At 44.9% G+C, this 25,293-nt stretch overlaps 1 protein-coding gene across 6 annotated transcripts in view; it reads right to left on the reverse strand.

Moving 5' to 3' along the window:
• Positions 1-2,884: 2,884 nt before the first annotated feature.
• The window catches only part of ATP6V1G1 (ATPase H+ transporting V1 subunit G1), a 307,353-nt gene continuing 284,944 nt past the window's right edge, over positions 2,885-25,293 (reverse strand). For 5 of the 6 annotated variants that reach the window (XM_050761048.1, XM_050761046.1, XM_050761050.1 and 2 more), the window contains exons 2-4: positions 13,199-13,367; positions 8,258-8,358; positions 2,885-3,707 (exon numbers count right to left, since the gene is read on the reverse strand). In XM_050761048.1, coding sequence (XP_050617005.1) covers positions 3,534-3,707; positions 8,258-8,358; positions 13,199-13,280 — 357 coding nt within the window. In that variant the 5' untranslated portion in view covers positions 13,281-13,367 and the 3' untranslated portion in view covers positions 2,885-3,533. Of the gene's footprint in view, positions 3,708-8,257; positions 8,359-13,198; positions 13,386-25,293 lie in introns of those variants that run through there. The other variant, XM_050761045.1, reaches the window with a different exon arrangement.

A 25,293-nucleotide genomic window follows, 5' to 3' on the forward strand; every position in this document is an offset into this window, starting at 1 on the left:
ATGATATGGTTTGGCTGCATCCCCACCCAAATCTCAACTTGAATTGTATCTCCCAGATTTCCCACATGTTGCGGGAGGGACCCGGGGAAGGTAATTGAATCATGGGGCTGGTCTTTCCATGCTATTCTCGTGATATTAAGTCTCACAAGATCTGATGGGTTTATCAGGAGTTTCCTCTTTTTCTCTTGCCCTCACCATGTAAGAAGTGTCTTGCCTCCCACGATGATTTTGAGGCCTCCCTAGCCATGTGGAACTTTTAAGTCCAATTAAACCTTTTTCTTCCCCATCTCGGGTATGTCTTCATCAGCAGCGTGAAGAGACTGATAAAAGCAGAAGGAGGCCAAGTGTGGTGGCTCGCACCTGTAATCCCAGCACTTTGGGAGGCCGAGGGCAGATCATAAGGTCAAGAGATTGAGACCATCCTGGCCAACATGGTGAAACCCCATCTCTACTAAAAATACAAAAAATAGCTGGCCGTGGTGGCGCATACCTGTAGTCCTAGCTAATAGGAAAGCTGAGGCAGGAGAATCACTTGAACCCGGGAGGTTGCAGTGAGTCGAGATCATGCCACTGCACCACAGCCTGGGTAACAAGACTCCATCTCCAAAAAAAAAAAAAAAAAAAAGCTGAAGGAAGAACGAGGGAGAGAATGAATGAGAAGCAATGAAGCATAATACTGCACGATGGAAGCTAAGTGGGCTGGGTGCAGTGGCTCACAGCTGTAATCCCAGCACTTTGGGAAGCCAAGTCAGGAGGATCGCTTGAGCCCAGAAGTTTGAGACCAGCCCAGGCTACATGGAGAAACCCTGCCTCTACTAAAAACAGAAAAATTGGCCAGGCGCGGTGCCTCACGCCTGTAACCCCAGCACTTTGGGAGGCCGAGGTGGGCGGATCACAAGGTCAGATCAAGACCATCCTGGCTAACACGGTGAAACCCTGTCATGGCCGGGCACGGTGGCTCAAGCCTGTAATCCCAGCACTTTGGGAGGCCGAGACGGGTGGATCATGAGGTCAGGAGATCGAGACCATCCTGGCTAACACAGTGAAACCCCGTCTCTACTAAAAAATACAAAAAACTAGCTGGGCGAGGTGGCGGGCACCTGCAGTCCAGGGTTTTTGTAGAAACCCTGTCTCTACAAAAAAAAAAAAAAAAATACAAAAACGTAGCCGGTCGTGGTGGTGGGTGCCTGCAGTCCCAGCTACTCAGGGGGCTGAGGCAGGAGAATGGCGTGAACCTCGGAGGCGGAGCTTGCAGTGAGCCAAGATCATGCCACTGCACTCCAGCCTGGGTGACACAGCAAAACTCCGTCTTAAAAAAAAAAAAAAAACAGAAAAATTAACTGGGTGTGATAGTGTGTGCCTGTAGTCCTAGGTACTCGGGAGGCTGAGGTGGGTCGACTGAGCAGGGGACACGGAAGTTGCAGTGAACTGAGACCACACCAGACCACTGCACTCCAGCCTGGGTCACAGAGCGAGACCGTCTCAAAAAAACAAAAGTGGTTAAATGAAGGAATGGTCAACCCTGTCAAAGTACGGAAGGTCAAGGAGGAAGAGGATGAGCTTTCTCAACCTGGACAGCATTGCTGATCTTGACACACAGCTTCAGTGGGCTAGCAAGACTTGAGGGTTTTAACAGTAAAAAAAAAAAAAAAAAAAACAAAACCTCATCCAGTCACTCTTTTGAGGAATTCTTTTTTTTTTTTTTTTTTTTTTTGAGACGGAGTCTCACGCTGTTGCCCAGGCCGTCTGCAGTGGCGCGATCTCGGTCACTGCAAGCTCCGCCTCCCGGGTTCCCGCCATTCCCTGCCTCAAAGCCTCCGGAAGTAGCTGGGACTACAGGCGCCCGCCACCGCGCCCGGCAATTTTTGTATTTTTAGTACAGACGGGGTTCACTGTGGTCTCGATCTCCTGACCTTGTGATCAGCCTCGGCCTCCCAAAGTGCTGGGATTACAGGCTTGAGCCATCCAGCGCACTCTTTTGAGGAATTCTATAAAAAGGAACAGAGAAATAACAGTAACTAGAGACAGCAGTGGTCTGAAAAAAAAAAAATCCTGAGTCATATTAAATATGAGGGTTTTTAAGGTCATCTAGTTGTCTTGTCTTGTATCAGAACAAGGAAATCCCATGTTCTTTCAACTGTTTTCACCTATAAGCAATTACTTTTGCAACCAAAGACTTTTGGCTAAGAGGGCCACAGGACATTTAACTTGTAAGGGCTAGGCTGGGTGTGGTGGCTCACACCTGTATTCCCAGCACTTTAGGAGGCCGAAATGGGTGGATCACGAGGTCAGGAGATTGAGACCATCCTGGCTAACACGGTGAAACCCTGTCTACTAAAAATACAAAAAATTACCCAGGTGTGGTGGTAGCCACCTGTAGTCCCAGCTACTTGGGAGGCTGAGGCAGGAGAATGGCATGAACCCAGGAGGCGGAGCTTGCAGTGAGCCGAGACCGCTCCACTGCACTCCAGCCTGGGCAACAGAGCGAGACTCCGTCTCAAAAAAGAAAAAAAAAAAAAAAAAAAAAACACCACCACAAAACTTGTAAGGGCTAGTGTGCAGGTACTGCAGGTATAATGCACATCATCTAGCCCACCAGAAAGGAAATATGCTTAATAACTTGCCCCAGGCCAAGGCTCTCTAGAGAAAAGAAACTACAGACTAGTTGCTTGCTGTTTTCCAAAACATTTGTTGGGTGAAATCATATGATGCATGTATCACGAACATTTTCTAATTATGTATATAAATGGGTATGTGATATGTGTGCTGTTTGTGCGCTGATGTCCTAAGTGAAATTCTGCAGACCATCTGGGTCAAAGTGCATTATGCATTATCAAAAATGATGAACCATTGGTCATCATGGAGACAAGGAAAAAAATGAACGGGAGAAAAATGCATGACAGAGTCTTTACTTTTAAATGATTACTGATACACCAAGTAATAACATGTAACAAGTTCTTGAATTCTATCATCTAGTAATTTTGATTAAGAGAAACTAAAAGCAGCCCAAATAATTCTACTAGTATTCACTGTTCTAACCATTAGCAAGAATGGACTACATTAAGGCTGGCTGCTGCTTCACACAGGTTACAAAGAACTATTTACTACTTTTTCATAGATAAAGCCCCTGACCTTCAAGAAAGTGTTAGGGAAAAAAAATATTTAATCCCTTCCTTTCTTCAAAGAATGGTTATGTGGTGTTTTTTTTTAAAACTAGATCTAAGAAAGAAAAAGTCAACAGTGATATACATGTTGCTTGAGCCAAAAGGCATATATACCTTGCCAAAAAGACAACATATACCCATTAAATTCCTAAGAAATATGAGGTAAAAAGATGAAATCTTTAGATAATTTCTAAGTCTGTACAAAAAAGCTAGATTTGCTACTGCCCAAAAAGTGGAAGGACCTACTATATAATATATGGAAATAATTTAATGTCATTTCAAAAGAATGTAACTACAGCTGTGCTAAAGCTTCATATTCATGAGGGCATCTAAAATGCCACTCCACAAAACAGGTGCTTCTCTCTTCTTCTATCCATTTATGCGGTAGTTTTCATGGATTTCTGGCCGAATGTCACAGACAAAAGCCAAGAGGTTATCCAAGACTTCATCCCTGTTCTGCCGGAAGTAGGTCTGGAGGATGGTCATCTTCTCCTGGGTCTCCTTCTCCACTTCAGTGCTGCAACTGCCATGGGATCCCAGTGCCTGGAGATGGGGAGCGATGTCACAGAGGGATTATCAGAACAATGCTCTGGTTGGTCAGGTACATCTCATAAGCTACTTGCTGACTTTTGGAGAAACCCAGGCTCACCAATCAGTATACTCAGAATGTGACCTTGTGGCTGAAGCACATGTGACGTATTCCCTGAGTCAACGGGAGCCACATCTACCAAAAGTAAACTGCATAGCATTTCCACTGCTAGGAAATTATTCCAAAGACATGTATTCACATCTCTCCTCTAAGAGTCTGCTATTTAGCCTTAACCAAAGACAGGAATCAACCTAAAAACTCAGCTTGCCTCTATATAAGAGAACTATTCAGGAATTGCAATGAACTGTAAAATATAAGCAAGATATACAACAGTATCAATGTGGTATGTTTTTGTATCTGTGGTTTTAAATGTGGGGAGATACATGGTTTTTAAAAATTCCTAAATAATAATAAACACAAGCCAGACATGGTAGTGCATGCCTGTAGTCTCAGCTATTCGAGACACTGAAGCAGGAGGATGGTGAGTTGGAGCCCTACCTGAGCAAAATTCCAAGAAGACCCCATCTCCAAACAAAACAAGTAAGAATAATAAACAAAAGATACAATTTAGGAGTAATATACAAGGAGTTTCACCATTATTGGTTAGTGTTTTAGTTCTTAAGTTCAACAGTGGATTCACCAGTGTGTCACATCTGTTCTTGCAAATATAAATATTCTATAAGAATTTAAAAAAGAAACCTGTTAACAGTGACTGGCTCTGAGGAGTACTGCAGATCTGAAAGAGAGGAAAACTAATTTCTCATTGCTGCCCCCACCACCCCCCCCCCTTTTATTTATTTATTTTTTTTTGAGATGGAGTCTCGGTCTGTTGCCCAGGCTGAAGAGTAGTGGCGCGATCTTGGCTCACTGCAAGCTCCACCTCCCGGGTTCACGCCATTCTCCTGCTTCAGCCTCCTGAGTAGCTGGGACTACAGGCGCCTGCCACCACACCCAGCTAATTTTTTTTGTATTTTTAGTAGAGACAGGGTTTCACTATGTTAGCCAGGATGGTCTCGATCTCCTGACCTCGTGATCCACCCACCTTGGCCTGCCCCTTTTTATTACCTGAATTTTTATCGTAAACATCTTATCTCTTCAGTTTCTCTTAGCAATTTCACACACACTGACATGAATTTTCTTTTACCTTCTATGGTCTTCACAGTACAGCCAGCTTTTTGTTAACTGCTGTGCCTTCTTTACTAGAACTTAACCTATAAGGTTTTGGAAGACGTAACTTTTGTGTCAGACCCTTTTTATTCACCTAATCTGTTCTTGCCTCACTATACATATATATATGCTAATAACAACATCCCTTCATATTTGTATAACATTAATTTGCAAAAGATTCTCTCACATTACCTATTTCTCACAACGACCTATAAGGAGGCTATCACTCCATTTTTTTCCCCCAAAAAGATGGGATTTCACTATGTTGCCCAGGATGGCCTCAGACTCCAAGCTCAAGAGATCCTCCTGCAGAGCTGGGACCACAGGTGTACACCACTGTGCCTAACTTTATCACTCCATTTTCTCCTTTTAAGAGATGGAGTCTCACTCTGTTGCCTAGGCTGGAGTGCAGTGGCATGATCTTGGCTCACTGCAATCTCTACCTTCTGGGCTCAAGCCATCCTCCAACCTGAGCCTCCCGAGTAGCTGGAACTACAGGTATGCACCACCATGCCCAGCTAATTTTTGTATTTTTTGTAAAGGCAGGGTTTCACCATGTTGCCCACGCAGGTCTTGAACTCCTGGGCTCAAACGATCCACCCACCCTAGCCTCCCAAAGTGCTAGGATTACAGGCAGGAGCCACTATGCCCTTAGGGCTCTTCATACTATACTATAACTGTTCATATTACAGGAATCTCCCGGGGCATTTCATAACAGCTCGGTTGCTAACTCATACTTTTATGTTCAGAACCCCGTTACCTGTTTCTTGAATATAAGCCATATGCCAGGCTCTGCTAAGTTGTCTCAAAAACTAAAGAGGTTACAAATGGAACACTGCTAGAAAGATTCAGAGCTTGATTGAGCATGGTAGCTCACACCTCTAATCCCAGCACTTTGGGAGGCTGAGGCAGGTGGATCGCCTGAAGTCAGGAGTTCGAGACCAGCCTGCCAACATGGCGAAACCCTCTCTCTACTAAAAAGACCAAAAAAAAAAAAGAAAAAAAAATTGCTGGGTGTGGTGGTGGGCGCCTGTAATCCTACTCGGGAGGCTGAGGCAGGAGAATCACTTGAATTTGGGAGGTGGGGGTTGCAGTGAGCCAAGATCACACCATTGCACTCCAGCCTGGGCAACAAGAGTGAAACGCTTGTCTCAAAAAAAAATAAAGAAAGAAAGAAAAAAAGGAATCAGAGCTTGTGCTTTACAGTGCAATACCAGTACCATCTCTATAATCAACTACAACACACAATGTAAGAATATGAGGGCACCTGTCATTGGGACCTCCTAAGCCTGTGCCACAATAAAGAAAAAAGAATGTAAAAATATGAAGACGGGCCGGGTGTAGTGGCTCACGCCTGTAATTCCAGCACTTTGGGAGGCCGAGGCACACGAATCACAAGGTCAGGAGTTCAAGACCAACCTGGCCAACATAATGAAACCCCATCTCTTCTAAAAATAGAAAAATTAGCTGGGCATGTTAGTGCACGCCTGTAGTCTCAGCTACTTGGGAGGCTGAGGCAGGAAAATCATTTGAACTTGGGAAGTGGAGGTTGTAGTGAACCGAGATGACGCCACTGCATTCCAGCCTGGGTGACAGAGCAAGACTCCATCTTGGAAAAAAAAAAGTGCTGGGCGTGGTGGCTCACGCCTGTCATCCCAGCACTTTGGGAGGCCGGGGCAGGCGGATCACCTGAGGTCGGGCGTTCAAGACAAGCCTGACCAACAAGGAGAAACCTCGTCTCTACTAAAAATACAAACTTAGCCGGATGCACATGCCTGCAATTTCAGTTACTTGGGAGGCTGAGGCGGGAGAATCATTGGAACCCAGGAGGCAGAGGTTGTGGTGAGCCGAGATCATGCCATTGCACTCCAGCCTGGGCAACAAGAGCAAAACTCCATCTCAAAAAAAAAAAAAAAAAAAAAAAAAAAGAAGATAAGAAGATGATGGCTGCCCTGACACACAAGGGTATTTCTACATTGTTTTATGAGCAATCTGACAACTTACAGCACCTATCAGCCCCAGTGCAAGAATCACAGAAACATGTTAAGTTTTATTTGTATTTATCTTGTTTTTTTTGTAGAGACGCGGTCTGGTTTATTGCCCAGGCTGGTTTTGAACTTGTGGCTTCAAGCAATCCTCCCACCTCAGCCTCCCAAAGTGTTGGGATTACAGGTGTGAGTCACTGTGCCCAGCCAAGTTTTAATGGCATTGTAATTGCCAAGAACAAAGATGATCCAGCTTGGGAGGTCGAGATGTGAGGATTACTTGAGGCCAGGAGTTCGAGACCAGTCAAGGCAACACAATAAGACCCTATCTCTACAAAAACAAAAAAAATTAGCTGAGCATGATGGATCATGCCTATAGTCCTAGCTACTCAGAAGGCTGGGCAGGGGAAGATGGCTTAAGCCTAGGAGCTCCAGGCTACCATGAGCTATGATCACACCACTGAGCTACAGCCTGAATGACAGAATGTGACTCTGTCTCTTAAAAAGAAAAAATTAAAAATTGATCAAAATTTTTGCTACTTAATGCAAGGAGAGAGGTATGTGCCTTTAATCACTGGACTTGGGCCTGGAAGTGTGTATGCTGGAACTACTAGAGCCCACAATGTAGAACTTGAGAATGATACAAAGCCAAACACAGAGGGGAGAGAAAGTCCTGAGCATATTATTTAAGCTCTTGGGTTTTTAATTATATAGGCCATTACATTCCATTTAGAATCAGTTTTAATTATATTTTGTTACCTGCACCCAAGAGTCCTGATAGTTCCTTTTCTCTGTGAAGCCCTCCTCTGTCCTTTCCCCTTTCCACAATTGTCCCTGCCTCCTCTGTACTCTCTGTTTTTGTACTATTATTGGATGCACCATACTGTAGCCTGTATCACTGGTAAATGTCTGTACTATATATACTATACTAAAGTGGGGCTCCATTTGATTTGTTTACAACCGTCACAGCACTTTTCAGTTGTAGCTCTGCATGATTTGTACTGTATTACTGAGTCTCCCTGGCCACCAGATGGTAAGCTACACTCCATGAGGGAAGGGACCATGTCTCTTCCTGGTCACAGCTGATTTCTAGCATCTAGCACAGTACCTGAGACATGTTAACTGCCTAACAGATATGTGTCAAATGAGTGAATAAATGAAAATTAGGACTCAATATGAGTGGAAAAACTGATCATCCTAAGAGACAGATGCCTAAGCAGTCAATAAAACACATGACTACCACATTTTCAAAATTCAACCAGGATCTCTGAGCTATGCTGGCTATTTTGAAAGCCTTGGTGGGACGGGGGATTAGGAGACGAAAGCAGCAACAAAAACAAATGGTGCCCCACCGCAGCTTCCTTGGCCTTGAATTCTTTCTCCCTCTGCAGGCGGTACTGTTCAATTTCAGCCTGAGCTTCTTCTTTGGCCTGCTTCAGCCTCCGGTTCTTTCCTGTTTTCAAAGGAGAGAGCTATATCAGGAAGTGGTTAAAAGTAGAAAAGCAAGCAGAGACTCAGATGGTATATTATAACAATAAACCAAGAATAAATTATGACACAGTCTGAAGAGATGTGCATGGGAAAGAGGGAATGCAGAGCTAACAAATAGTACAGGTTCCTCCCTCCTATAGGCTGTACTTAACTAGAAAGTGACAAAACAAAAATGAATACCTTCTATAACTACAGCCCATTAAAAAGATGGGAAAAAATTATAGAATGTGTCAGAATATTCTCTCAATCTCAACTATTAAGAACAAACATAGAATGAGTAACATTAACCATCTAGGGAACTCTTCTCCAGAAGTAAACATGTAAGTATACTGCTCATTAAAGCTGCAACCCTACTTAGATGCTTAGCAAGAAGCCTAATAAGCTCCCAAGGACATCAACCTATAATGTAACTAATGAACCAGATGATGTAACATTGGAAACTAAAAGCAGTGCCTGTCACAAGGAAGTAATGACAGTGGTGACTTGCGAAGGAATGCTGAATGAGGAACACTGTACAGTCAGACTGCACAAGCAGCTGAGAGAAGAGGAGAGACAGGTATTTTGGTTTCTAGAAGTGAGTGGCTTAACATACAGCTGGAAAAAATCTCTAGGTTTGGTCAGAGCCTACATGAAAACAGACCACAAGGACAGCCAACATATACCCTCTGCTTTGAGTCTCCACTCACCAAAAAAAAAAAAAAAAAAAAAAAAAAGAGGGGTTCTAGACCATCCATCAACCTATTTATTTAATTCAGAGCAAAAGACATCCTGCATCTAAAATTAGGCTTTGTTATACATCATTGTATATCAACTGTCTAGAGCCCGTGTGGATAAATGAAAATAAACTTAACCTTCTACCTCCTGATTAAGAACAGAACTTTGGACCTGTAATGAAGTGACCCATGACATCAACGTTCCCTGACGCTAGTCTGAAACAATTAACAGGTCTCTCTCTAAGCACTCCAAAGACTATTTCTGCAAGTCCACGTTCACTCCAGTATTATTTCTGGCCTATTACTGTCTGCTTCGGCCACCTGTACCCCAATCCTTCACATGCTATCCTCCCATAAGCTATAATGGGCTATATTTCAAAGCTAAAGATATTTTCAAAACCAACAATCTACAAAAAACACTCATGGCCCAAACATTATGCAGTAGCTCCACAAGACATCACTCCCAACTCCCATGGCTCCCTGCATTTATAACTCAAGATAATACCATTTACTGCCTTTGGCAAACATCTTCAACATTCAATTTTGATAGGGGCCTCAAAATAAAAAATATTTAAACAGAAAATCGTATTTCTCTTAAATCTTGTTTTTCTTGGGCCTTACATATGGGAGCCAGTGTTTTGTTTCACTCCAATGAAATATGCCATTAACACAAAGTCTTTAAAAATTTTAAGGTCCAGGCCAGGCGTGTTGGCTCACGCCTGTAATCCCAGCACTTCGGGAGGCCAAGATGGGCGGATCACAAGGTCAGGAGTTCGAGACCAGTCTGGCCAATATGGTGAAACCCCGTCTCTACTAAAAACACAAAAACTAGCTGGGCGTGGTGGCGAGCGCTACTCGGGAGCCTGAGTCAGAAGAATCACTTGAACCCAAGAGACAGAGGTTGCAGTCAGCTGACACCACTGCCCTCCAGCCTGGGGGTGATGAAGCGAGACTCCGTCTCAAAACAATAAAAATAAATAAAAAAATAAATGTAAGGTCCAACGCAATGATTTCATTAAAAAATTGGATGGGACCATTTTACATACTGCCTCTTCCCAACTCTTAACTGGGCAAGTCAACCATAATTATAAACCAAGAAAGGCAATTTTTCAAACTGCAGTTCTTCCGAATACCTCTGCTCCTAACTATTAACAATTCTGAGACAGGACAGGCACAGCGACTCACATCTGTAATCCCAGCACTTTGGGAGGCCGAGAGTTTGAGACCAACCCGGCCAACATGGTAAAACCCTGTCTCTACTAAAATACAAAAATTTGGCCGGGCGCGGTGGCTCAAGCCTGTAATCCAGCACTTTGGGAGGCCGAGACGGGCGGATCACGAGGTCAGGAGATCGAGACCATCCTGGCTAACACGGAGAAACCCCGTCTCTACTAAAAAAAAAATACAAAAAACTAGCCGGACGAGGTGGCGGGCGCCTGTAGTCCCAGCTACTCGGGAGGCTGAGGCAGGAAAATGGCGCAAACCCGGGAGGCGGAGCTTGCAGTGAGCTGAGATCCAGCCACTGCACTCCAGCCTGGGCGACAGAGCCAGACTCCGTCTCAAAAAAAAAAAAAAAAAAAAAAAAAAAAAAAAAAAAAAAATACAAAAATTTATTTTGTATTTATTTATGTACTGATTAATTTATATGTTTTTGTATTTTAATAGAGAGAGGCATGGTGGCGGGCACCTGTAAGCCCAGCTACTTGGGAGCCTGAGGCACAAAATCTCTTGATCTCGGGAGGTGGAGGTTGGAGCGAGCCAAGATGGTGCCATTGCACTCCAGCCTGAGTGACGGAGTGAGACTGTCTTCAAAAAAAAAAAAAATCTGAGACGTATGTTAGCCGTAAACTAATACCTTTTTTTGGGGGGAGGGGGGACACGGTGTCTCCGTCTGTTCCCCAGGGTGGAGTACAGTGGCATGATCTCAGCTCACTGCAACCCCTGCCTCCTGGGTTCAAGCGTTTCTCCTGTCTCAGCCTCCCAAGTAGCTGGGACTACACGCGCACACCACCACGCGCAGCTAATTTTTGTATTCTTAGTAGACACGGAGTTTCTCCATATTGCCCAGGCTGGTCACAAACTCTCAACCTCAGGTGATACACCCACATCGGTCTCTCAAAGTGCTGGGATTACAGGTATAAGCCACCACGCCCAGCCAAACTAATACTTTTTAAAACAAATTCACAGCTACCTGAGATACACAAAACCCTGCACCAGGCTTGACAGGATAAAGGTATAAAACATAAATCCTACCTGGCCAGGGTACTCAGAATTATTCTTACAATATTCCAAGCATTTTTTTTTCTGCACTTCCCCAATCTATTCTCCTATCCCTCCCGACAGACACAACTTCTGTTACTGATGAGCCATCAGAACACAAACTCTGAGAAGTCATTCTGAAAATACTCTATCGAGGGCATGACTGGAAATATTCTGGGAAGAACAAAGAACTTTCCAGTCACCGGAGCAAGAACAAAAGGCTTCCTCCCATTCCCAACACCCTCAAAAAAAGCTTTCCAAGTACCACACAACCCCTAATTGCACAAGTAGAAGAGACATGCTTGCAATCTAGTTGGATGTCAGATAGAGTAACTCCTATACTAGGAGAACCACCAAGAACTACTAAGATCAGTATCTTATCCTTGCATGGAAAAAGAGGCTTCTGAGTCCCAACTATGTTGCTTCCCAGGGTATGGACAAATCATTTCTGAGCCTCATTTTTACCATCTGTAAAATAGGGAAAGAAGCATCTTTCTCACCATATGGGAAACTGGATACATAAAGTTAAATGAGACATAGTTTCTGTTCTCCAGCTTAGTCGAGTGACTGAGCCATATAAACAAACAGGTTATTGCACGGCCGTGGCAGAAATCAGCACTTGGGAGGGACTCCAAGCCTAATCTGGGTGAGAAGCATGAGTCAGGAAAGGCTTCCCCGAAGAAGTGCTTCCTAAATTTTCAGGTCTGATGGAAGACTAAGGGTCAGAGAACAAAGGCGAGGAGAATTGGAAAAGGCTTCTCCCATCAGAGGAAACAGCGTGTGCAAAGACCTGCAGATGAAAGAAATCATGGTGCTTCTAAGGGACCACAATGATTCAGTATGGCTGGAGGAAAGGACCAAGCCTGACCCACGGGAGCCTCCCCAACTTCATTAAGGAATTTGAGCTTTCTTCTGCAGGCACTAAACGTCTGACTGCAAAGGCGGTAGGAAAATCATATCTGCATTTATTTATTTTGTTCCTTGCCAGCAGGAAGTCAAATCTTTGCATTTTAGAAGGATGACTGATTGCAGAGAGAATGGATTGACTGGAGGGGACTAGAACGGGTTCCTCCACTCCCCAGTCTAGATTAAACTCACCTGTTTAAATTCTTTAGCAACCTTCCATTTCTCCACTCCAGCCCTCATCTCTCCTGCAATTAATTAAGCGATCCAATACCTGCTTCCTTCACTGCGACACTGAATGCCACGTTAGGGGAGACAACTGATGCACTGGGCACTGCGCTTGCCACATATTACACAGAAACACAGACACCTCCCCCCCACCACACACACACACACCCCAATCAACGATTTAGACAGTCACAGTACCTTTAGAGAAACTAGTGTCCTGGACTAAGACGCTGGTAGTAGACATGGAGGAAAAAGTGAAAGATACGCAAGCCTTGGCGACTGACTAAAGGTGGCAAACGAGGGAGGGAGAAGAGGCAAGTAGGACTCCAGGTTTCCAGACCAAGCAACCGTGTGGATGCTGGCTCCATTCACCGAGACTGACCACCCCAGAGCCGTTAAGTGGGAGAGGGGAAGAACAAAGAGCTCCGTTTGGAGAGCCCACTTCACATGCCTCCAGGCCCCAAGGACGGTAACCCATTACTGTTTCCACGCCCAATTTACCATCTCACATCGTGGCTTCCAGGCGATTCGCAAGCCTTCCAGAGCCTCAGCTCCTCAGAGCTTCGAAACACACAACCTTCTGCGACTATACCCAAGGCCGCACCCCGCAGTTTTTCGGGCCTAATCTACCCACCACCTGCGGCCCAGCGGTCTTCCTTCGACTCGCGCCACGCTGGGCAGCACCACCCTGAAACTCACTTTTACGGGCCTCGGACACCTTCTCGGCTGCCCGCTTCTCGGCCTGCAGCAGCTGCTGAATCCCCTGCGACTGACTAGCCATGGCGGCAGCGATTCTGAGACGAAGGCAAGCCGCCTAAAGCACCTCGAAGGCCCCTTGGGTCAGCTGACACAGCCGCCCACCATCTGCGCCTGCTCCTTGCGCCTGCGCTTCGCCCCTCCCCCGTTGTCACGTGACCGCGCAGCGTAGCATCAGCTGACCGCTCTTGGACTTCTGTGATTAGAAGAGATAGGGCGGGGCAGAGGAGAAAGGAGCGGAGCGCCTCGACCGCGCCTGCGCAGGGTCTCCACTCTCCTCCCCTCTACCCTCCCGAACCTCTTTTGATGGCTGCCGGGTTATCGGTTCACTCAGTGTAGCCGCTGTGCCACGTCGTCATTGCTATAGTCCCTCAGTTTGTAGTATGCTCACATTAACGTTAAGAGAGAAGGGGCCAAGTCAAATCACTTTCCTCCTACTCTCCACACTGCTCACTCCTTCCCTTTCTGGGACTTTCTTTGGCACTCAAAATTTTATCGGGGGGTAGTTTAGAAAGATTCTTGCCAGTTCCAGGGGTAGAGTCTTGGGGTGCCAGTTAGGAGACTTGGGATCAAGTCTACCGCTAACCTGTGTGATTTTGGACAGATCGCTATCCTTTTCTGAACCCGAGTTCAGGAATGGACTGGACTGTTTCCCATAAATATTTGATGAAAGCCTGCTGTGATCCTAGACCACTGTTGATACTGAGGACATAGCAGAGAGCAGGTCCCGGCGGAGCTCACAGTTTATGGACACAGACAGGTTAATTAAAATAAATAGACAGTTACAAACTGTGATAAAGTCATGAAGGAAAAATGCAGGGTGCCGTAAGAAGGAACCTTTAGTAACGGGAGAGGGATGTGGATGTGTCTCTGAATGCTGTACCAAGGAAGTGGTGTTTGAGATAAGATCTGAAAGCCAGGCGCAGTGGCTCACGAGCCTGTAATCCCAGCACTTTGGGAGGCCGAGGTGGACCGATCACTTCAGGTGAGGAGTTCGAGACCAGCCTGGCCGGCGTGGTGAAACCCCGTCTTTACTAAAAATACAAAAATTAGCTGGGCGTGGTGGTACGCGCCTGTAATCACAGTTGGTAGGCTGAGGCACGAGAATCGCTTGAACCCGGGAGGTGGAGGCTGCAGTGAGTCGAGGTCGTGACACTGCACTGTAGCCAGGGTGACAGAGCAAGACTCTGTCTCAAAAAAATTAAAATTAAAAAATTAAAATAGGCCAGTCGCGGTGGCTCACGCCTATAACCCCAGCACTTTGAAAGGCTGAGGCCGGCGGATCACGAGGTCAGAAATTTGAGACCAGCCTGACCAACCTGGTGAAACCTCATATCTACTGAAAATGCGGGCGTGATGGCGCACGCCTGTAATTCCAGTTACTCAGGAGGCTGAGGTAGGAGAATCGCCTGAACCCGGGAGCTGAGGTTGCAGTAAGCCGAGATTGCGCCAATACACTCCAGCCTGGGCGACACAGCAAGATTCTCCATCAAAAAAAAAATAAATAAATAAAATACAATTAATTTTTAAAAAATAAAATAAGATCTGAAGAATAAGAAGTTACCCAGGAAAGCATAGTGGGGGATGCAGGCGGTGGGAGATGATTAGGGAAAAGGGCCAGCGTGTGCGGAGTTGGGGAGGGGGTCAACTTGGCACGGAGACATCTCCCCGTCCACGGTGAATAGGGAAATACGAAGCCAGAGTTTGAGTTTACAATATGACAGGCCCTTGTCATTGCTTCACTCACTCCTCGCTGTTACTAATTCCATTTTATATTGGCCAAACTGAAGCTCAGAGAGTCCCAAAGTCTCTGAGCCAAAAGTCATGCCCCTGTTAACACACAGACAGGATATTTGAATCCAGTCAGGGCTGCAGAGTAAAACCTCTGAGCTACTGCTCTTCTTCAGGAATCTTGTGGGCTGAGGAAAGGACCAGGTGACCTCTTAGAGTCCAGCGAGTGCTGAGAACATAAAATAATGCCAGAATTTTTCTTGATAGAAAGATTCCGCACTCCAGGAGCTGGATTCATGGCTCAGGACATTTTCATTTGATTGACTTCGCAGTGGGGTTGGAAAGAAGGTACAGAAATTCTGTTCTGTTCTGATGTAAGAAACAGGACCAGAAAGATGTTTTGAAGATAAAACAGAATAGGACACACGGGCCCCCATGTCTCCTGGCTGAGTTACTATATTCCTTAAATGATAAATTACACTAATCCTTGCCTCTTTTACACATAAGATAACATCTGACAGAGTTAGTCATTATACTTCCGCAAATGTACCTTATTTCTTTTTTCTTTTCTTTCCTTTTTCTTTTTTTTTTTTTTTTTTTTTTTTTTTGAGATGGAGTCTCACTCTGTAGCCCAGGTTGGAGTGCAGTGGTGCAATCTCGGCTCACTGCAACCTCCACCTCCTGGATTCAAGCGATTCTCCTGCCTCAGCCTCCCGAGTAGCTGGGATTACAGGTGCCTACCACTGCGCCTGGCTAATTTTATTTGTAGTTTTAGTAGAGATGGGGTTTCACCATCTTGGCCAAGCTGGTCTTGAACTCCTGACCTCGTGATCCGCCGGCCTCAGCCTTCCAAAGTGTTGGGATTACAGGCATGAACCACCACGCCCAGCGTTTATTTCTTTATTAAAATGTACTTTAAGTGGCCGGGTATGGTGGCTCAAGCCTGTAATCCCAGCACTTTGGGAGGCCGAGGCCGGTGGATCACGAAGTCAGGAGTTCAAGACCAGCCTGGCCAACATGGTGAAACCCCATCTCAACTAGAAATACAAAAATTAGCTGGGCATGGTGACGCGTGCTTGTAGTCCCAGCTACTCGGGAGGCTGAAGCAGGAGGATCCCTTGAGACCAGGAATTAGCAGCTGCAGTGCACTATGATTGCCCCTGTAAATGGCCACTGCACTCCAGCATGGGCAATGCAGGAAGGCCCCATCTGTATAAACAAAAAGAGATCAAAAGAAAGAAAACACAGTTCACTCTGTCAATCATTGGAGGACAGAAATACACACTTCTAGAGGTGGCATAAAGATTAAAAGAGATGATGGTACCCCCAAACTGGAAACAACCCAAATGTCCATCCACTGATGAGTAGATAAACAAAATTTGCGTATTCATACAATAGAATAGTATTTGGTTATAAAAAGGAAATAAAGCTACAACGTGGATGAAACGTGGTAACATGCTACATGAAAAAAGCCAGGCACAAAAGACTACACATTGTACAGTTCCGTTTATATGAAATATCCAGAATAGTCAAATAGATGCAGAAAGTAGATTAGTGGTTAACCAGGGGCTGAGGAATGGGGGAGTGCCTGCTAACCGGCATGGGGTTTCTTTTTCAGGTGATGGAAACATTCTGGAATTAGTGGTGACGGCTTCATACCCTTGTGAATATACAGGAAAAAAAAAAAAACCGGCCCGGCGCAGTGGCTCACACCTGTAATCCCAGCACTTTGGGAGGCTAAGGCAGGCGGATCACCTGAGGTTAGGAGTTTGAGATCAGCCTGACCAACGTGGAGAAACCCCGTCTCTACAAAAAATACAAAATTAGCTGGTTGTGGTGGCGCATGACTGTAATCCCAGTTACTCGGGAGGCTGAGGCAGGAGAATTGCTTTAACCTGGGAGGCGGAGGTTGCGGTGAGCTGAAATCATGCCATTGCACTCCAGCCTGGGCAACAAGAGTGAAACTCCTCAAAAAAAAAAAAAAAACAAAAACAAAAAAAACACTGATTTGCATACTTTAAAAGTACACTATGTGAATTATACCTCTATAAAGGTGTTATTAGAGAGAGATGATGACAGATGTAAAGCTCTTGCAATTCCTAGTCTGTAGTAAGAGCCAGGAAATGGAAGCTGTTATTTTTATCTGGCTGGGGGGTGATTGTTTATTTACAAATCTGGTCCTCCACTTAACAAAAGCCTTCACATTAGGGTTCCTCTAACAGCCCAGTCCCTCAAAGCATCTAAATATCTACAAATTCCAGAATTCTTTTTGCTTGTAGCATTTCAAAAGTTTATTGTGTAAAGAAAAAAAAATGAGACAATCCCGCCTCTGAAATTTTTAGACTGGTTTGGATTTCCAATGATCTGAGTGGGTGTTTGTTGACAGAACTGGGCTACCCTGGGGAGGTGTCCCACAATAACTAGGAAATAAGGGTGAAGCCATTGTCCTCTGAGAGAAAGTTTTGAACCAGTAAGGTAGATTCAGACAGTCATCTGAAGGAAACAGAGTGGATCTCAGGCCTTGTTGCCCTGACCAAGGAATGTATTAGCATATCAAAGAAAGGAGTGTTTCCATTCTGAGGACTGGTTGTTCATACACAAGCTGGAAACAAGGAGAAGCAGCAAGGTTGTTCTTCATACACCCCAGCTCGGCTAGGACTAAGGTAGGTGGAGCCTCTCACTGCCTTGGTTAAGAGAGCCAGGTGGCCTGGGTTCAAATCCCCAGCCTTGTAATTTAGCAAATGGAACCACTCGGTGACTTCAACTCCTCATATGTTAAACACGAAATTAGCCGGCCAAGGTGGGTGGATAACTTAAGCCCAGCAGTTTAAGACCAGCCTGGTCAACACAATGAACCCTCTTCTCTACAAAAAATTCAAAAAATTAGCCAGGCATGGTGGCACATGCCTGTGGTCCCAGGCACTCTAGAGGCTGAGGCGGAAGGATTGCTTGAGCCTAGGAGTTGAAGGCTGCAGTGAGCTGTGATTACGCCATTGTATTCTAGCCTGGGTGACAACGTGAGACCCTGTCTCAAAAAAAAAAAAAAAAAAAAAAAAAGAAAATGAAGTTAATAGTATAATAATATTATTGTGAGGATTAAATCAGTTAACACATGTAACTTGCTTACAATGTACTCACTACTCACAAGAATTTAGATATCTGGACCCCATGTTGACACAAGAATAATACAGGGCAGTGGCAGAAGAATAAAAAATTCCAGGCAGGCTGGATGCAGTGGCTCATGCCTGTAATCCCAGCACTTTGGGAGGCCGAGGAGGATGGATAGACTGAGGTCAGGAGTTCAAGACCAGCCTGGCCAACATGGCGAAACCCCGTCTCTACTAAAAATACAAAAATTAGCCGGGCATGGTGGTGCATGCCTGTAATCCCAGCTACTAGCGGGGTGAGGCAGGAGAATCACTTGAACCTGGGAGACAGAAGTTGCAGTGAGCCGAGATCGTGCCTCTGCACTCTAGCCTGGGCAATAGAGTGAGACTCTGTCTCAAAAAAAAAAAAAAAAAAAGAAAAGGAGAATTCTAGGCAGCAGATTCACATGACTGACAAAAGGAAACTTTTGAAATGGCTGCATAAGTTAGGGGCTGATAAAACCCTGAAAAACCAGGGTATAGGCCAAGCTGGCTAAGATCGACTGAACCCAACCTGGGGCTGAATTTGACCTAGGTTTCTCCTAGGACCTCATTATACACTCATTAACATACTAAATCACACACCCACCAGTACCTGGACAGTCCCAGGAACACTCATATTTGGTGTAAAACTGGGCGGCAAGAGTTCTGAGAAATCTTCACATTTTCCCAGGAATCTTCATGGATATTCCACCCCTTGGTTAAGGAAACCCATAAAGATAGAAATCCCAAACCCGATGGCACAGCTCTCTGTCTTGAGAACACCTGCACCTCCCTTTCTTGAGTGTGTATTTCTCACTTTGCAATAAATCTCTGTACTTTCACTGTTTTTTTACTAGTCCTTGAATTTCTTCTCATGACAGTGACAAAAGCCTGGACACCAGCAGGGGTCGAGGTCCCACCGGCATTTGGGACCTCACCACAGAAAATAAGAAATGACCTAGTGTATCTGGTCAATAAAAGTTCACCTTAGTCAAGGGGACTCCTTCCAGAGACTCTGCAAGGCCACTACAAATGCTGGGATAGGCTGTTTACTGCATAAGGAGGCAAGGCTGGGCTAAAATCCAGCCCATACTCTGACCATTTGACCCAGAAGGAGCATCTTTTTAAATTTTATTTTTTTAATTAATTAATTAATTATTTAATTTTTAAGACAGAGTCTTGCTGTGTCACCCAGGCTGAAGTGCAGTGGCGTGATCTCTGCTCACTGCAATCTCCGCCTCACAGATTCAAGCGATTCTCATGCCTTAGCCGCCCAAGTAGCTGGGATTACAGGTGTAAACCACCACACCTGGCTAATTTTTGTGTTTTTAGTAGAGATGGATTTTGCCATGCTGGCCAGGTTAGTCTTGAACTCCCGGGCTCAAGCAATCCTCTCACCTCGGCCTCCCAAAGTGCTGGGATTGCAGGGGTGAGCCACCATGACTGGCTCGTCTATAATTTTTACTTAGCAGTAATTATCTTCCTTATAAATCAAGGGAGAGGAAGGGTTAACTATGCATTAATTCTCAACATCCATTAATTCTCAACATCCTGTCCACCTAAAGAAAGAAACTAAGGCAAAATTAATATAGAGAATTTATTTGGGCAGAGTTCGAGGACTGCAGCCCTGGACACACTTCCAAGTTGCCTGGGAGAGTGCTTTGTTTGGCCTTTGTTATTGAACAGGGTTTTGAAAGCAAGAAGTGGGCTGATGCAAAGTTGTTCGACAGGAATTCTCACTGATTTACAGAGATGACATTGGTTAGCAACTGGCTATGTTAGTAGTGGTCAATCAGTGAATCTGTAGGGTTCTGCAGCAACCTCAATTCTTGCCTCATCAGAAAAAAGAATTCGACCCAGGGGCCTAAGGCAGAGTGAGAGACTGAGGCAAGTTTTAGGGCAGGGGGGAAAGTTTATTAAAAAGCTTTAGAGTGGGAATGAAAGGAAGGAAAGTCCACTTGGAAGAGGGCCAAGCGGATGATTGAGATCAAATGTGTAGTTTGACCTTTGACTTGGGGTTTTATATGTTGACATTTTTCTGGGGTCCTGCATTAGATCCCAGAATTCTGCATTAAGAATTCTCTCCTGATTCTTCTTTTGGGGTGGGCTGTCCGCACGTACAGTAACCTGCCAGCATTACAGAGGGGCTGCGTGCGCAATGTGTTTACGGGAGTTGTATGCATGCTCGCTTGAGACCTTCTTCCCTTACCAGTCGAATGTTCCTAGAAGGTCATATACCAGTTAAACACTGCCATTTTGCCTGTTGGTGTGCATGTTTGAGCCCACTCACCCAACTTTGAAGGCTATTCATCACCAGTTTCCGGTTTTTCTATCTACTAGGAGACTGCCTTTCCCTGGCACTGGGTGTGACCAGTGGCATGATCTCGGCTCACTGCCGCCTTGACCACCTGTGCTCAAGCTATCTTCCCACCTTAACTTCCTGAGTATCTGGAGTTACGAGTGTGCACCACCACACCCGGCTAATTTTTGTATTTTTTGTAGAGACGTAGTTTTGTCATATTGCCCAGGCTGGTCTCGAACTCCTGGACACGAGGGATCTACCCGCCTTGGCCTCCCAAAGTGCTGGGATACAGGCATGAGCCACCATGCCCAGCCAAGTGATTGGTTAACATCAGGTTATTTGTTTACTTTTTTGTTAAGGATTAAAGCAGAGAGAACTTCATTATCATGCCAATTGAAACTGGCCTGTTCGGGAAGTTAGGCTGTTACCTCTCTCTCGCGATTTATGGGAAGGTCAGATAACAAATTAGTTCTGGTTTGGTGGCATGGAAACCTCAGCATGCATATATATATATATATATATATCTCACCCAGGCTGGATTGCAGTGGCTCCATCATAGTTTACCGTATGATCCAGCCACTGCAATCTAGTCTTCTCATGGGTGCCTGACTAGCTACCATAACAGCTAGACATTGTTGAGCTATAGGGTATGGGATATGGCATCCAGCATATGGCATTTGGTGACTACTTGGCATCAGTTGGTCTAGAGACTATGTAGCAAGTGACTTCAAGAGGTAATTGTGGCTGGGTGTGGGGGCCCACACTTGCAATCCCACACTTTGGGAGGACGAGGCAAGAGGATCACTTGAGCTCAGGAATTTGAGACCAGCCTGGCCAACATGGCAAAACACATCTCTACTAAAAATACAAAAATTAGCCAGGTATGGTGGTGTACACCTGTAATCCCAACTACTTGGGAGGCTGAAGCACGAGAATCACTTGAATCTGGGAGGCGGAGTTTGCAGTGAGTGGAAATAACGCCACCCCACTCCCGCCTGGGTGACGGAGCAAGACTCTGTCTCAAAAATTTTTTAAAATTAAAAAATTAAAATAATGCTCCTTCTGGGCCAAATGCTCAGAGAACTGGCTAGATTTTAGCCCAGTCTTGCCTCCAGTCTTGCACTCTAGTGTGAGCAACAGAGCAAAACTCTCTCTAGAAAAATAAAATAAAAAGTAGAAGTCTAAAAATTGTTTTTAAATTAAAAAAAAGGAAAAGGAAATTTAAAGAAACAATCATTTATTTCTCTATTGTTCTGTTTCCTTGTTCCTGCCTTACAGAGAACTTTGAAATGACCAATCCACGTTTTGTTATTTTATTCTGCTTTTTTCAGCCCTTCTCCATCAATGAAACCAAACTCCTCTGCTCAGCTCATTGGAACACTTACTCTATTTTATGGAATGAAGTGTTTAATTTATTTAGGCTATTTAAAGGTATTTAAATTTAAGATATTTAAATTATTAGGCTGGGTGCAGTGACTCATGCCTGTAAACCCAGCACTTTGGGAGGCCAAGGCAGGAGCATCACCTGAGGTCAGGCATTTGAGACCCCCCTGGCCAACATGACAAAACCCCATTTCTACTGAAAATACAAAAAAATTAGCCAGGCATAGTGGTGTGCGCCTGTAATCCTAGCTACTCAGGAGGCTGAGGCAAGAGAATCACTTGAACCCGGGAGGTGGAGGTTGCAGTGAGCTGAGATGGTGCCACTGCACTCCAGCCTGGGTGACAGAGCAGGACTCCATCTCAAAAAAAAAAAAAATTACAGATATTGTTTAATATTATATTTATATTACATAAATAATATGTTTAACATTTAAACACAATATATGTATATAAAAATATTATATTTCAAGTGCTCAATAGCTATGTATATATACATATGTGCATACGATAGAACATTATGCTATGTGAAATGAGCCAGTCACAAAAGGACAAATACTGTATTAATCCATTTTTAAGAGGTTCCTAGCATAGTCAAACTAATAGAGACAGAAAGTAGAATGGTGGTTGCCAGGAGCAAGGCAGGCGGTGGGGGAATAGGGAAGAGAGGAATCAGAGCTTATTTAATGTGTAGAGAGTTTCTGTTCTGCAAGACGAAGATGTTCTGGAGTTTAATTCCACAAATATATACTTAATATTACTGAACTGTACACTTAAAAATGGTCAGGATGATAACTTTTATGTTATGTGTATTTTACCACAATTAAAAATAAAATATTGGCCAGGCACGGTGGCTCACGCTTGTAATCCCAGCACTTTGGAAGGCTGAGGCAGGCGGATCACGAGGTCAGGAGATCGAGATCATCCTGGCTAACACGGTGAAAACCCGTCTCTACTAAAAAATACAAAAATTAGCCAGGCGTGGTGGCAAGCACCTGTAGTCCCAGGTACTCAGGAGGTTGAGACGGGAGACTGGCGTGAACCCAGGAGGCGGAGCTTGCAGTGAGCGGAGATCGAGCCACTGCACTCCAGCCTGGGCAACAGAGCGAGACTCCGTGTCAAAAAAAATAAATAAATAAAATAAAATAAAATAAAAAATTGTTAAAACAAAAAAAAGATCCATTTTACTTTTTCTCTTTACTTTAAAAAATGTGCCCAACAGGAAAATTTATTATTACACATTTGGTATGCGTTATATTTCTGTTGGTGCTACTCTAGAAAACAGAACTTTGATATCCAAGGGTTTTTTAACAAAGTAACTTGATCATGAGAAATAAAAATAAAATCGTAAGCCTCCCAACCAACTGAATGGGCCCCCTCTTGGCCAACCGAATTCCAGAAAAACTTAAATGCTGAGCTCCCAGTCATGTCGGGACAGGAGGTCAGACACGCCTCAGAAGGCCCCTTCCTTACTAACCTAAACCAGAATTCTTTCCTAAGGAATAAGCAGAAAGCAACTCTAGAGAACAAGAAACAGACCAGGCGTGGTGGCTCACACCTGTAATCTCAGCACTTTAGGAGGCTTAGTTGGGAGGATTTTTTGAGCTCAGGAGTTCATGACCAGCCTGGGCAACATAGTGAGATCCCATCTCTACAGAAAAAATTTAAAAATAATATTAATACAGAAAAAAAGGAAACAAGAAACAAACAATTCATTCCTTTATCACCTCTAGTCAATCATCTGAGGCCGTGACCAGACTCCCCCTCTCTTTTGTAGTTTCCACACAGCAACTGACCAGCTCTCCTTCCTGTGAAGAGGTCACCGACCACGGAGCAGTTCTGGGCAGGGTACAGAGGCTGCACAGTGAGGGACAGTGAGCTCTGTGTCCTCTGCTTCACCTTTTGACATCAGAGGGCTGAAAACAGCTCCTTCAGATCACGCTAATGTCGCAATTTTTGGAACATGCTACCCATGAAGAGGCATGAAGTTCAATTGCACATGTGCATGTTTCTCCTTTCATAAATATTCATGACTCCTTCTATAGCTTACTGCATATGTATACTCAGTCAACCAGCTCAGCATACATTTCTGTTTTACACTTCCCATTCTTTTTTTCTGAAGACAGAGTCTTGCTCTGTCACCAGGCTGGAGTGCAATGGCACGATCTCAGCTCGCTGCAACCTCCGCCTCCCGGGTTCAAGCAATTCTCCTGCCTCAGCCTCCCGAGTAGCTGGGACTACAGGCATGCGCCACCATGCCCAGCTAATTTTTGTATTTTGGGTAGAGACAGGGTTTCACCATATTGGCCAGGAGGGTCTCGATCTCTTGATCTCATGATCTCGTGATCCACCCACCTCAGCCTCCCAAAGTGCTGAGATTACAGGCATGAGTCACCGCGCCCGGCCTCTACACTTCCCATTCTTGAGGCGCCTTTTCCCCATCTTCTGTCATAGGCTATGCTTCCCAACCTGTTAGAATGGCCACCTTGCGGATCACCTGAGGTTAGGAGTTCGAGACCAGAGTTGAAACTCTGTCTCATAACAATTAAAAAAAAAAAAATGACCCACCTTGCAGGCTGCAACCCTTTATGAGAAATAGAACCCTGCCTTCAAAATTTGTGACCCTTGTCACTCTTCAGCTGACAATATAGACTGAAGAATGAGGAAGAGGTAACTAACGAAGCTTGAGGTGTCCACCTTGGGGCAGGGTTTGAGGTTAGGAGGGTTGGAGAGCTTTTGAAGCAGAAAGAACAACTTGAGCAAAAGCCCTGAAGCAAGAGAGAGAATGGAGTGTTCCAGAAAGAGCAGTGTAACTGGAGTGCACAGAAAGAGGGGAAGAAGGCCCTAAGGTGAGGCCAGATAAGTAGGCAGGGGCCAGTTCCATGGGGCCTGGAGGCCTTGCTAAGGACTTTGGCCTTTATCTCAAAGCAATGGGGGCCAGGTGCAGTGGCTCACACCTGTAATCACAGCACTCTGGGAGGCTGAGGTGGGCAGGAGTTGAGAGTCAGGAGTTGAGACCAGCCTGGCCAATATGACGAAACCCTGTCTCTACTAAAAATACGAAAATCCGCTGGGTATGGTGGTGGGCACCTGTAATCCCAGCTACTCAGGAAAGCCAAGGCAGGAGAATTGCTTGAACCCAAGAGGTGGAGGTTGCAGTGAGCCAAGGTAGCACCACACACTCCAGACTGGGCAACAGAGTGAGGCTCCATCATAAACAAATAAATCAAGCAAGCAAGCAAGCAAGCAATGGGAAGGCAGCAGGAGAATGGCAGGAATGCCTTTTAAGAGATTGCTCTTTCTGTCATCTCCAACACAGGGAACCAGAGCCTATGTGTGCATGTCCCTTTTTTGTTTGTTTAATTTTCATACTTTTTTCGTGAGATTAACAATGTTGAACTTTACCTAAGCCCTATGCTCCTGGAAAACAGCAATAGTTAAGACATCTCCCAACCTTTTGTTTTTCAAACTCCCCTCATCCTTGTGTGTTGCTGGAA

This window comes from Macaca thibetana, chromosome 15 (genome assembly GCF_024542745.1).
Source record: "Macaca thibetana thibetana isolate TM-01 chromosome 15, ASM2454274v1, whole genome shotgun sequence".
Lineage (NCBI taxonomy): Eukaryota > Metazoa > Chordata > Mammalia > Primates > Cercopithecidae > Macaca > Macaca thibetana.